This window comes from Psilocybe cubensis, chromosome 8 (genome assembly GCF_017499595.1).
Source record: "Psilocybe cubensis strain MGC-MH-2018 chromosome 8, whole genome shotgun sequence".
Classification (NCBI taxonomy): Eukaryota; Fungi; Basidiomycota; class Agaricomycetes; order Agaricales; family Agrocybaceae; genus Psilocybe; species Psilocybe cubensis.
The window spans coordinates 2,668,717-2,681,478 of NC_063006.1; the positions used below are offsets into that span (position 1 = coordinate 2,668,717).

A 12,762-nucleotide genomic window follows, 5' to 3' on the forward strand; every position below is an offset into this window, starting at 1 on the left:
CTCGTTTGGGAAGCTCGGAGTAACAACCCGAGTATCCTCGCGTCGGTGCTTTTTTTTGGGGCATCAAACGAAAGGTTGTTGTTGTTTGAACTAGAAAGCGGTGAAGTGTAAAATATATCAATCGAACCGCACTTCGACTGTTCTCACGCCCCCTAGTTGTTGCAGGGACGCCTCTAATGGCAAAATGCTTTGGGCAAAAAAACTCGCGAGTGGGATGCGCGTATATATTTTAATACCTTTTTCTCTCATTTGACTGAGGATCTCTTATAGCGGATCAGCCACGATGCCAAGCGACCAGAAAGTCCTAATTGTCAACAATCTCAACAACGGCAATTTTGACGTTTACCAACCTCACGATATGTCTCTTCTTGAAACTCTAGCCGTTGGAGACTCCGCAACCACCCACAAACACTTCATAAAACAGTGCCATTTCATTGAAGGCTCAAAGCTGTCAGTCTGCGGGAGCCATACAAACAAGGTGCATATCTTTGACGTGGCCAATAATAACATTCTGCAAACCCTTACTTCGAGTTCAGAAGGTTTATTTTTCGCTGTGTTTACGACTTCTGATACTCAAATTGGATTTGTTCCCAAATCATAGAGACGCATATGACCCAGGTAGTTGCTGTAACCACATCATAAAAAGTGCGGGTAGATTACAAAGCATTGTAAACCCAATTAAATATTTTTTTATTCGAAATTCTCACACTGCGTTACAACCCTCTTGAAATGTTGTGAGAAACCGGAAATATTGCAGTGTGAATAAAATAATTTGAGGTTTACAATATTTTTGGGTATTGCAATATGAAAGAATAAGCGGCTAGTTTATAATCTCAACAAATTACTGTATGAGATGACAAGGAATCAAGAGCGTTATAAAACATTGCGAGAATTTATTGGGTTTCTCAATGATAAGGAGGATTGAATGGGATTTTGAGGCACCCAGCAGATTATAATAGAACAAATTTATTTATTCAGTAATAAAAGTACAGGCATGGTATGTAAAGCAGGGCAGAGCAGAGCAATAATTACAGCAATGAGAGACATCAGAATTTCTTAGCCTTACGTTTGATAGGTTGGCGCGTTCCCTTGGCCTGGGTCCTGGCCTTTTTAGCTGGTGGTTCTTCACCGTCGGCGGCGGTGGCGTCAGAATTGGGAGCAGGAACGGCATCAGCGTTGGGAGTAGGCAGGGCCTCATCCCCGGTCTCGAAGGGGTCTGAAGGTGGTGCCTGTAGCTAATATGAGCCCTAGATAGAGAATGTAATAAATGCACTCACGTCTTTACGCTTTGGACCAGGGCGGCGTGGCGCCGCTTTCCTCTTTGCAGGGAGCTAATCATAATATTAGTGTAATGAACCAATCTCGAGTGAAAACGCACCTTGATCTTGATCGGGGCTGGTGGGGAAGGGGAGCGTTCGTTTTCGGAAGAAAGAGAGGAAGAATCCTCGGAAGGGAGGTCAGGGGGGGATTCTGAAGGGATCCTAATCGCGTTTAATGCCATTCGGCGACGGGAGACTTGTTGAGGCACAGGTTCCGCCAGTGAAACAGCTGCAAATGCTTTAGCTAGCGCTGGTGCAGACCCATTATCTGGGGCGGGGTGGGAGGAGGGTGCGCGTGCTTGAGGAGATGCAGGTGCGGGTGTGGGTACACGAGCAGGTTCGGGTGTGGGTGCACGAGGGGGTGCGGGTGCAGGTGCACGAGCAGGTGCACGAGCAGGTGCAGGTGCTTGAGCCGCAGCGGCCATTTGAGCTTTACGCCGTTCTACCGGGTCTCTGAGGCGTCCGTCGCGTGCACTACCTTCCAAAGGGGACGACTTCTTGTCATGATCCACGGGCTCAGATGGCAAGATAATGTTCCTAGAAATTCATTAGCATAAAATCAAGCGCGTAAGGCACGCTTACTCTTGCCACCAAGCCACAGTCTCCTTGGCCCACGTATCGTCATCAGAAAGACCCGACAGAAGCGTCAGAATAGATGCGTAGAGGCGGTCGGCCTTCAAAATGCTCTTCGCCTCAGGCCAAGTCTTACCGCTGATTGCAATGACAAGCTTTGAAGGAGGTTAGCACTGACAGACTACTGACAATGTCCACTTACCATCATGCAATAATAACATATGAGTCTTATCGTTAGTTCATATACTTTGTGAATCTGTCCTTTGCTGGCACGTCCTCCAAGCCTGTTGGCCTCGCCTACAAGCATACGTTGGACAAACTAGAGTGCCAATATGTATCAATGACATGTCAAAACATAAAAAAAAACTTACTTGGGGACCCAAGGGTGGTCGAAACAGACCTTGGACCTCGTCGTCTATGTCAAATGGGATGTCAGGGTCATACAAGCAAGCTGGCCAATCCAGCGCGTCTCCATTTTTGGTATCGGCTTCGAGTGATTCACATCGCACGCTATCCACAAATAAATCAACTCATATTCGCAGAAAATAACAAGCCGACTTACAGAATTTCACGCGCATTGAGGTCGGCGAGCTCGGCGAACTTGACACGCGGGATTAAAAGAGCGGCGTATGCAGGGTGTTTATAGCCCCGGTTCACCCTGGCACAGGCCAGTTTGTAGGCCTGTAGGTCAAGTGGGACCCTCAGATCAAATGGGATCAACTCCGGGATCAACTTATGTGCCTTGAAGAGATCGTCGGATCGCGAATGAGCTGCAGCACTCGATACCTTACAAGTATGGTTAGTCGATCTGTACATGCGACCTCACAAAATTCTTACCAAATCAATGACTTTGCCAATCAAGGCAGAATTGTCCTCGCACTTCTTGATGATATCCATAAGGTCGGGCATCAAGTCCTGCATCTCATAGAAGGACCAGAGCTTGGGTTGTAAACTAATATATGCATAAATCAATGCCCCAGGAAAAAAAAGGCGCATATACTTACTCCAATATTTGTTGTCGGGTCATACCATCCGTTATATGGTTGGCCAGAAACTCGAGACCCTCTTGGATGACGCTCTTTACGTTCATAAATGGGTCGATGGACTGGTGAATCCATCTCGCGCCCTTCAGAGTGTCTGCTAGTTCGGGGCATCTACAAATAACGTTAGCGGTTAACGCGCACGGGGACGGGGGAGGGGGGGGATTCAGGCTTACTCGAGTTCTTTGTTGGTGTCGATAGCCGTGAGGGCTTTTTCAATCTGGGTCGGGGTGAGCATGGTGGTGGATGGTGGTGGTACGGGAAGAAAAGGGATGAAAAAAACTCCCTTCCGCATATACCGAGCGCAGTGGTTATGTAATGGACACCTGAGGAGGTACAGATGTCCGCGCTATTCCGCGCCATTGCCATAACTAGCGGGCGAAGGAGGCGCGATCGCCATCGACAGCGAGCTGTCAGAGGATAAAAATAGCCCACCGCGAATCACCATAGCCAGGAGGTAGACACCCAAGACGCCCCAGGTATACCCGTGCGTTGAAGCTTGTGGCCAGGGCTTTCGACGACGAGAAGGGGTGTATACGCGCACCGAACGAACCCCCAGGTATCTCCGTGGGTTGAAGGGGGCTGGTAGTCCGTAGCAGCGACAGGAGCACCCTACAGAGTACAGAATTGCCATAGTCAAGCAGCCGCACCCAACGAACCCTCAGGTATTTCCGTGGGTTGAAGGGTGTGAGCACCGACTTGACCAGCCTACAGACTACGGAATCACCATAGTCAGCAGACTGCCACCAAACTCCGAGACGAACAACCGCCAGACTACAGAAATACCATAGTCAAGCAGCCGCACCCAACGAACCCCCAGGTATTTCCGTGGGTTGAAGGGTGTGGGCACCGATTTGAGCAGCCTACAGACTACGGAATCACCGTAGTCAGCAGACTGCCACCCAACGAACCCCCAGGTATTTCCGTGGGTTGAAGGGTGTGGGCACCGACTTGAGCAGCCTACAGACTACGGAATCACCGTAGTCAGCAGACTGCCACCCAACGAACCCCCAGGTATTTCCGTGGGTTGAAGGGTGGTAGTGGTGCGGAAGTCAACAGAGCCAACAAACGGAACCCTACCCAAATTCAGATTCCGCCTGATGGCAATTTCAAACTCCGACACGCGTGGTGATCTCAACACGTTCCTGCGTCATTGGTTCTTCTTCGCTACCCAGGCTCATTGCTCGGGCAGCCTCACTACCCAGGCTCATTGCTCGGGCAGTACGCGCAAACTACCCAGGCTCATTGCTAGGGCAGAACGCGAGACACTACCCAGGCTCATTGCTTGGGCAGAACTCATAAACTACCCAGGCTCATTGCTAGGGCAGAACGCTTAAACTACCCAGGCTCATTGCCAGGGCAGTACGCACAGATAAATTGGAATTCCTGCTCCCCCGACTGTCCATAATGCCCCCCGTATGTATCTTACAATATCGAGGTGTATTTGGTTGCTAATTCTACGTACAACAGACTACGCCCTCCTTTGACTGGTCCCAGGGCTCCGTCTTCCTACAAGATGGTATAATTTACTACTCTCCCAATTGTAACCGACCAGTCCGTATCAAGGCCCCAGAGCGGAATCACCCCCACCCATTCCCCGAACGTGCAGAGCCAGATCCCACCTCTGTCAAGCATCCTGTCTGGTGGACAGACACCTTTGGGTGGATGTCCTTCATACCGCTCAACCCATCCTTTATCTCCGACCCCTTCGACACCTTTACCTGGCAGCCTGAGCTGGATGTAACTCCTAGCTATAATACTCCACCCGGTCCCACTCTCTACCAGCTCGAAATTCATACTATAAAGCATTGGCGGTTTAAGGAACAATGTTTACTGGAAGCTGCGCACAAAATGAAGCTATGGTACCACGTACCAGCCAGTCAACCACCCCCGCCTTCCATCTTTAAATACGATGAGCCCTACACATCGAAAGAAGAAGCTTATCGCCAGATTAAATTGGCGCGAGATTGGTTTGCCGTATGGATGGGATTCTTTGCATATTTCGCTGCGTGTGCAAAGTATGACAAGTATTGTGCAGGAAAGATGGTGAGAGAACAGGGCGAGTTACTACCCCGATGGTATACCAGGCTGCTCGAGGAGGTTCCGATGCTACAGCGATCCTGGTTGGACGGGCTTTTAACATCGCCAGCGTGTGTATTCTCACCCGACACTCAGCGTGCAGGGATAGTTATTCCCTGGTATGAATATGACAATCGGAGGCCCGAGATACAGTTCTTCCTGGACCAGCAGATTCCTGTTTTCTTTCCGTGGTGTGCCATCGCAGAACAGGCCATCATAAACAACCCCACCCTTCGCTATCTTGAGCCTCCTGCAAACCTTGTTCGGGATGCCCTTGAGAAGTTTCTGAACCGATTCCCCAGTGTTCCTCTCGCTGGCCTAATCCTTAGGTCCTACTTTCGATTTCATGATGGCCCGCTGCACTCCACCAAACATATATTGAGAATGGAACACAGTACGTCGTTGGTCACGAAATATATGTATGAAAAATTTGCCTCGCAAACCGACAAGGTCAAGGCGGCTATGGAGGAGAACCAGGTGGAGGCCACGGTTGCAGAATTGAGGGAGATAGTAAGCCGAGCCATGGACATGGACCTCGCAGAGGCCGAGCGAGCCATAGCAAATCTCCCCACTCACGATTGGATGGACAAAGGTGACTACCACCGGAGAGGAGAGTTGTACGACCACGTCTCGATATTCTTGGAGAAACGCGAGAGAAACCAGCGCTTTATCATTGCGACTGAGACCGAGGACGCAAAGATCAAAAGGCTTCAAAGAGAGGAGGCCCTCCCGGGGTACAACACATCGGTCTATAGGTGGAAAAGTGTCACGACGCCGGGGGGGAAGGAATTATACATGCGAGTTCGCCTCCTTCGATCAAAGCACGAGAGACTGTTCGCAAAGGTGCCTCCCTCTCAACGAACATACAATGCAGTCTCAAACGAGTGGGACATTTTTGATGAAGTGGATTTGCCACGAAAATATTTGCAATTTGTGGACCCCCCTCCTAGGAAGGACGGTTATATCTACGACTATCCTATCCAAGCCGCCCGCATCAATCCCCAGTCCATCATCCCCGACAACGATGTACCCCGTGTGGAATCCGTTCCCGTCATCCCAGAACCCTGTGTAGACTCTTCCTCGGGTGGTGCGACTTCCCCTCATGAACCTCAGTACGAAACATTCCCCATGGACACGGAGGAATTTCAGGAGGGGCCTTCCCAGCCTCCGGTACATCGTCCAGAGCCGGGCCCCTCCACCATGGATACGGACACTGATGAAGCTTCGAAAATCCACGATTACGATTGGGACACCGCCGACCTCATCTCCAACTTGCGATACAGCTATGGATTCGTAGCCTCTGTAGTCCCGAAGAAGGAGGATAAGACACCGGAAGGCTGGAAACACGCCTGTCAACACTTTGGGTTTAGGAAGGATGGGGCAGAACAGTTTGTCTCAAACACGGATCGTCAACTCATCTGTCAGTTTCATGACGGTTTGATGGGGTCAACTGACCGTCCGCTCCCTCAAGACATTCACGATCTCCACCCGCAAAATTACCTATCCCTTCAAGTTTTAGGGAATCTCAGCCTCATCCATCGGCCCATCCCAAATCTATTTGTTTTCGCTCATCACGACATACGTGCACCTCAGGAAGAGTCCGACAGAATGTCTGCTGATTGGAGTATTGGAGTCGAAACCCCAGAGGCTGCTTTATATGTCTTACGAGTCTTCCAGTCCCATCCTGGGCATACAGTTGTCAGTGTGGCACACAGACTTTTGTCCAAAGGAGTGCAGTTTCGAACTCTTGTCGGGCGTAAAAATGTGGTTCAGGTGCATCAACCCTACAAGGAAGTTACCTTTTACCGCAAAGTCAGCTACAAGTTTACCAACGACGACTATGAGTCCTCGATGCTGGCCTGTTGGCAGATACTGGACCAACAACGCGGTCGTGCAGCGCTACTCATGGGTGGAATAGTAGGACGAATCGCCAAAGAGTATCTGAGCACAGAGTCTGTTCTCCAGGGCCCATCAGTGGAATTGCTGAGAAATGGACGCGGATATGTCGCTAATCCAGAGGCCGAGTTGCTGGCTTACTGCGATGACGGGCTTACAGAACACGATATTGCGATTATTATCGGGTCGTATTCTCTCATGACGGGTAAGTGTTCACTACATTTAACTGATCGCTCTATTTAATGTTGTTTTTAGATTTTAAAAATCAGGTCGGAGTCAAGTCTTGGTTTCCTCCCCCGGCGGTATGGAATGAAATCGACAGGAATGGGATAGGATGGCTGGAATGGACTGAACGCAACGAGTACTGGTACCAGACTAGGCTGGAATTAATTCGAAATGGCAAAGCGCAACCTTTAACGCTTCAAGACTGGAAGAGCCTTCTCAAAAATAAGCCAGTCCGTGTTCTAAGGGAATCGGTGCGAGCTCGATCAGCGGCATTTGTCCATGAACATATCCCCGTAACCAGGAATCCTCGTAGATAGGTAGCACATTTTTCTTGTTTCTTCATTCACGGATCTACACCACTACTCACAGTCTATTTTTGCCTTCGTACATACTACAAAACAAATTTTATGTATACTATCTATATTTCTTCGTACAAACTATTGGTCAGATATCATGTATACCACGGAAAAAATTGTTTGGACCTGCATCGAAACATGTGTGAATCAATTCTGAGCCCAAAAAACATAAAAAAAACATGAGATTGCTTACAGTAAGCCGGTTAGGCCAATCAAAACTCCGCTAAGTTTTGAACTCCGACACCGCGCCCTATCACGCCTGAGGTTGATGTCTGCACTCTCCTTATTCGCTCTACCCAGGCTCATTGCTCGGGTCAGAACGAATCGGTGGCTCGCTATCCAGGCTCATTGCCGGGATAAGAGCTTCCTATCCACTGTCCAGGCTCATTGCTAGGACAAGGATTTTCTACCCCCTATCCAGGCTCATTGCTGGGATAAGGGTGTCGTTCGCCTGCCCAGGCTCATTGCTTGGGCAAGGATATCCCCCCTATCCAGGCTCATTGCTGGGATAAGGGTATCGTTACTCTGCCCAGGCTCATTGCTTGGGCAAGGATTTTCTACTCCCTATCCAGGCTCATTGCGTGGATAGTTGTACTTCAGCAGGCCGTAATTATGTCCGACGAAAAAAGACCCTGCTTAGGGTGCCATAAACTCTTCGTACCAGGTCGCTCCTTGAAGCAGCATACCAACAAATGTAAAAAATATCCTGCTGCAATGAGCAAGGTCCTGAAGGGGTTCCAGGAAAACTTCAGCAGGCAGAATCAGAACAGTAATGTTGCCAGTGGTTCTTCGCACCAGGCAACCCTTAATAATGAGCCCGGGCCTATGGACGTTGATGTCCATCATGAGTATCTCGATGTGGATATGGTACCACCTCCAATGCCCCCTGCGCCTCCACCTAAATCACCAACACCACCACCACATCCCCCGACACCACCACCTCCCATTGAACGGCCCAGAGGACTTCCTCCACGCGTTATTAGATTGCCACAGCGCTTCCGAGACGAGGTCCCACCCGAACCTCCTCTAATTATACCACCAGTCGTGGAGGAGGAACCACCTCAGCCTCAGGAACCTCCATCTGTGGAGAGTCTGTATCGAACACCAATGAATGGCTATGGGATATTTCGAGAGTATACCTATGGTCCCCCTTCTATTACTCCTGACGAACATTTCACACTGTCATCAGTGTCCGATTCTCCAAATATTGCCAAAGACCCAGCCGACTCTTTGAGAAAGGCGTCAGAGGGAACACCAATGGCCCTACCTTCGGATTGGTCCTTGGATTCTGAGCCAAAAGACGACAAGAGCTTGCTATTCAAAAATCGTTCTACTCAACTTATCATGTCTTGGTTTTACAACGGCCACGGTACTAAATCCTATGCTGATACCGACAAATTGATTCACCAAGTCGTACTGGACCCGGATTTTGACCCCAAGGACTTTGATTCCTCCTTTTCTACTGCTCGAGAGGCAGCGCGTCTGGACGAAATCTCCACCCAAAAAAATTCTACAGATCCTACTTTGTCAGAAGTGTGTCGACCGGAAGCTGGGTGGATCAAGGGCAGCTTTTCAATACCAGTGCCATGCGACGGTTTCATATTCGATTCGGAAGAGGAGGCTCCTCAATTTGTTGTTGAAAACGTCATGTATCGAAAACCTCTAGAAGTTATCAAACAGGCCTTTGCAGAATGCACCTCTGAGACGTATACGACCATACCGTACAGAGAATTTTGGCGTCCCTCACCCGACGAACCACCCGAACGCTTATTCTCAGAGTCCTACGTGGCGGACATTTTCAATGAAGAGTATGAAAAGATCAAGTCAGAGCCACGCACAGGTCCCCACAGACACCTGGAGCCCTTTGTCGTTGGTATCGGGATTTTTTCAGATTCTACCCACCTGACCAGTTTTGGCGATGCTTCTATATGGCCGATCCTTATGTATATCCTCAACCAGTCAAAATACACCAGAGGGAAACCTAAAGAATTCGCTGCGCACCATATTGCGTATATCCCTAAAGTAAGTTTGTATTGACTGGCATGTACTATTCATATTAACGTTTGGGTCATAGCTCACAGACACTTTTCAAGATTGGCATCAGCGACAGTTTGGCAAAGCTGCGACATCTGAAATGCTCACCCATATGAGACGCGAGGTCAATACAGGCGTCTGGGGGCTATTACTTGATGAGGATGTCAAACGAGCGTATGCTGAAGGAGAGGCCGTAGAACTGGCCGACAGAGTATGTCGAGCTATGTATCTCCGTTTTATTTTTAGTTCAAATGACTACCCCGAAAAGTAAGTCAACATTTACTCGTTATTTCGTTTGATAACTAATGTACAAGCAGAATGCTGCAGTCCTGCTGCAAGTGTCGCGGCACTTGCTTGTGTCCACGTTGTTTAATTCAAACTATGAATGTCCCAAAGGTTGGATCAAAGATGGATATGCGAAACCGGCTCAAGCTAGCTCGCGTTGACAGCGAAACTCGTCAATTTGACATCGAAACTGCCCGTAAAGCATTGTTCTTGGGGAAAAAGGTTAACAGCAAGGCGGTTAATGGCTTGCTGCAACAGACCTCTGCTTTTCCAACTCGGGTATATTTTTATTTCCTCATATCTACGTATTTTGTCTAAGAGTATTACATAGAACGCTTTTTCCAAGGCTTTATTTGAATATGGCTTCAACTTTTATCGGATGTTTACTGTCGACTTCATGCACGAAGTGGAACTGGGTGTCTGGAAGGCCCTATTTAGTCACCTACTCCGGATTCTTTATACCTCTAGCAACCAGAACGCCATTGCAACTCTGAACAAAAGGTATTGTCGTGATATCTCGATTCTTACTCAAACTAACTATAGATTTAGATACCGCCAAGTCTCCCCTTTCGGCCTCACAACTATCCGACGTTTTGCTAGGAATGCTTCAGATATGAAGAAACTGGCAGCACGGGATTTTGAAGATCTCCTTCAGGTAGGCCTCAATTGCGTGTGATGTTTGATTTTAATTATTAATGATTCCATAATAGTGCTCTATACCAGTCTTTGAGGGCTTGTTGCCAGAACCTGCACACAATAAAATTATTCAAAACCTCTTGTTTGAAATGGCGACATGGCACGCCCTAGCCAAGCTTCGACTTCACACCGATACCACTCTGGACGAGTTGGGGAATTCGTGTACTCGGTTATGTGATCTCCTTCGTCAGTTCCAAAAGGAGGTTTGTAGTCAGTACGCCACTCGCGAGCTTCCATCAGAAACAGCCGCGAGAGGAAGAAGACAGGCAGCCAAGGCCAAAAAGGCAGCGAGTGCGGGTCTGCCAGTACCTCCGACTCAACCCAATGAACCCAAGACCCGCACGTTCAATATGCAAACGTACAAATTGCATTCCCTTCCCGATTACGTCGATTCCATTCGCCAATTTGGCACCACTGACGGCACGAGCACTCAGATGGGCGAAAGCGAGCACAAGAGAGCGAAACTCTTCTACAAACGGGTCAAGAAAGGTGATCATATTCGAGGTATCGCCAAACACATCTACCGAGAACGTGTGGTACACCGCACTAACCGTGTCGAGATACGCAAGCTGCTGCGTGAGGACAGGGAGTTACTGGAGCCCACTCCTCCTGATTTACATTATCACATCTCATCAGACGTGCGTCGAAAGTTAGATATACTACCCTGGATGTCACAAAACCAAAACGATCCGGCGACAAGGGTAAGCCGGATTTTTCGCTTGTTTTTATATACTCAATGTCGTATTTAGGACTTTATGCTTCGTCTCAAAACTCACCTTTATGCCTGCTTATCAGGGGTAAACGAATTCAGTGATAGCATTGGTACCCATGAGCGACTCCAAATCACAATACTCGGTGACCGAATTTACGAACATCAGGTTCTACGCATCAACTATACTTCGTATGATATGCGTCGAATACAAGATACCTTGAAGCCAAACTCTTCCCGATGTGACATCATGGTACTCGCTAGCAACAAAGGTGCAGATCAGCAGGTTCATCCTTATTGGTATGCCCGTATCATTGGAATCTACCACGCCAATGTGGTAATATCTACCCCTGATGATTACTACCGTGCCTCCAAGCACAAAGTGGATTTTCTTCATGTCCGATGGCTGGGTGTTTGTGAAGATTGCCATTACGGTTGGAAATATAGAAGGCTTCCACAGTTGGCGTTTGGTGATATCAATGACTCTGCGTCGTTTGGTTTTGTGGACCCATCCCTCGTACTTCGTGCAACCCATTTGATCCCTCGCTTCATTCTTGGAAAAATACCGACTCTCGGCCCATCTGTAGCTTATAGAAGCAAAGAAAATAATGAAGGGGAAGAATGGGAGAGATATTATGTCAATTTGTGAGTACATTTAGTCACTTCTTACCTTTTACTAATTTTTTACAGTTTTGTGGATCGCGACATGGTCATGCTGTACAGAGGGGGTGGAGTTGGCCACGCTAGCACGCGAGCCGCTACCGATTCTCTTAGGCAAGACCGACGTGCAGACGACATTGCCTCTCGCAAAAAACGCCGCGAGGCACATGAAGCTCCCGATCCTGATCTGGAACCAGATGGGGCCTCAGACCAGGAGCAAGACGCTCAGGACCAGGCTGAAGTGGCACCTGAAAACAGCGCCGATTCTGATGACAATGAAGACGACAGCGACCAGCATACCGATTCTGAAGAGGAGGAGGAGGAGGAAAGCGACGAGGATGAGGACCGGGGTGACCTCGATGAACTCGGGTTTGCTGAATACTAACTGTAGCTTTATGTGAGTCTGTCGTTGATTCTCTTGTACCTCTACTAACACCTTTTTAGATGTATCCTTGTCTTGGCGAGTAATACACAATACTTTTCTTGATTTTCGCGTGATTCGGTAAGGAAATGTATTGATATTTAACTGAAATTTTATTGTAACATCCCTATACATCGCTGTACGCCCTTTGGGCTCTACTCTCTCATTGTGCAACTACGTATGTGTGCCTTACCCCCTTCACATCAACCCTCATACACCACCTTAGCTGCAGCCCGACACGTGCCTTACCCCCCTCACATCAACCCTCATACACCACCTTAGCTGCAGCCCGACACGATACCGCCCTTATATTTCAGCGATAAGGACAGCACCGAGCATCGCCCCCAACCCAGTTCCGCAGCCTATTTCGACCTGGACGTGCCTGGCGCGCGCCACGCGTGTGCTGCGTATGCGTGCGCCACGCGTTTGAGGCGTATGCGTGCGCCACGCGTGTGCTGCGTATGCGCGC

The 12,762-nt window shown here is 48.8% G+C and overlaps 3 protein-coding genes across 3 annotated transcripts; 2 read left to right on the top strand and 1 right to left on the bottom strand.

Moving 5' to 3' along the window:
• Positions 1 to 1,046: 1,046 nt before the first annotated feature.
• On the bottom strand, positions 1,047 to 3,170 carry JR316_0009311 (uncharacterized protein; the record flags this gene model as incomplete). Its single annotated transcript, XM_047895015.1, has 10 exons — positions 1,047 to 1,229; positions 1,278 to 1,331; positions 1,379 to 1,856; positions 1,902 to 2,047; positions 2,140 to 2,211; positions 2,264 to 2,402; positions 2,455 to 2,678; positions 2,730 to 2,844; positions 2,897 to 3,046; positions 3,109 to 3,170. 10 exons carry the CDS (start codon positions 3,168 to 3,170, stop codon positions 1,047 to 1,049), a joined length of 1,623 nt encoding a protein of 540 aa, XP_047746474.1.
• A 1,169-nt stretch (positions 3,171 to 4,339) lies between these two features.
• On the top strand, positions 4,340 to 7,449 carry JR316_0009312 (uncharacterized protein; the record flags this gene model as incomplete). The annotated part of the gene is made up of 3 exons (XM_047895016.1): positions 4,340 to 4,348; positions 4,403 to 7,112; positions 7,163 to 7,449. The coding sequence occupies 3 exons, from the start codon at positions 4,340 to 4,342 to the stop codon at positions 7,447 to 7,449; spliced, it is 3,006 nt and encodes a 1,001-aa protein (XP_047746475.1).
• Positions 7,450 to 8,202: 753 nt separating this feature from the next.
• JR316_0009313 (uncharacterized protein) lies at positions 8,203 to 12,257 on the top strand (the record flags this gene model as incomplete). The annotated part of the gene is made up of 8 exons (XM_047895017.1): positions 8,203 to 9,510; positions 9,563 to 9,789; positions 9,840 to 10,086; positions 10,139 to 10,308; positions 10,357 to 10,462; positions 10,518 to 11,204; positions 11,253 to 11,857; positions 11,903 to 12,257. The coding sequence occupies 8 exons, from the start codon at positions 8,203 to 8,205 to the stop codon at positions 12,255 to 12,257; spliced, it is 3,705 nt and encodes a 1,234-aa protein (XP_047746476.1).
• Between the last annotated feature and the right edge of the window lie 505 nt (positions 12,258 to 12,762).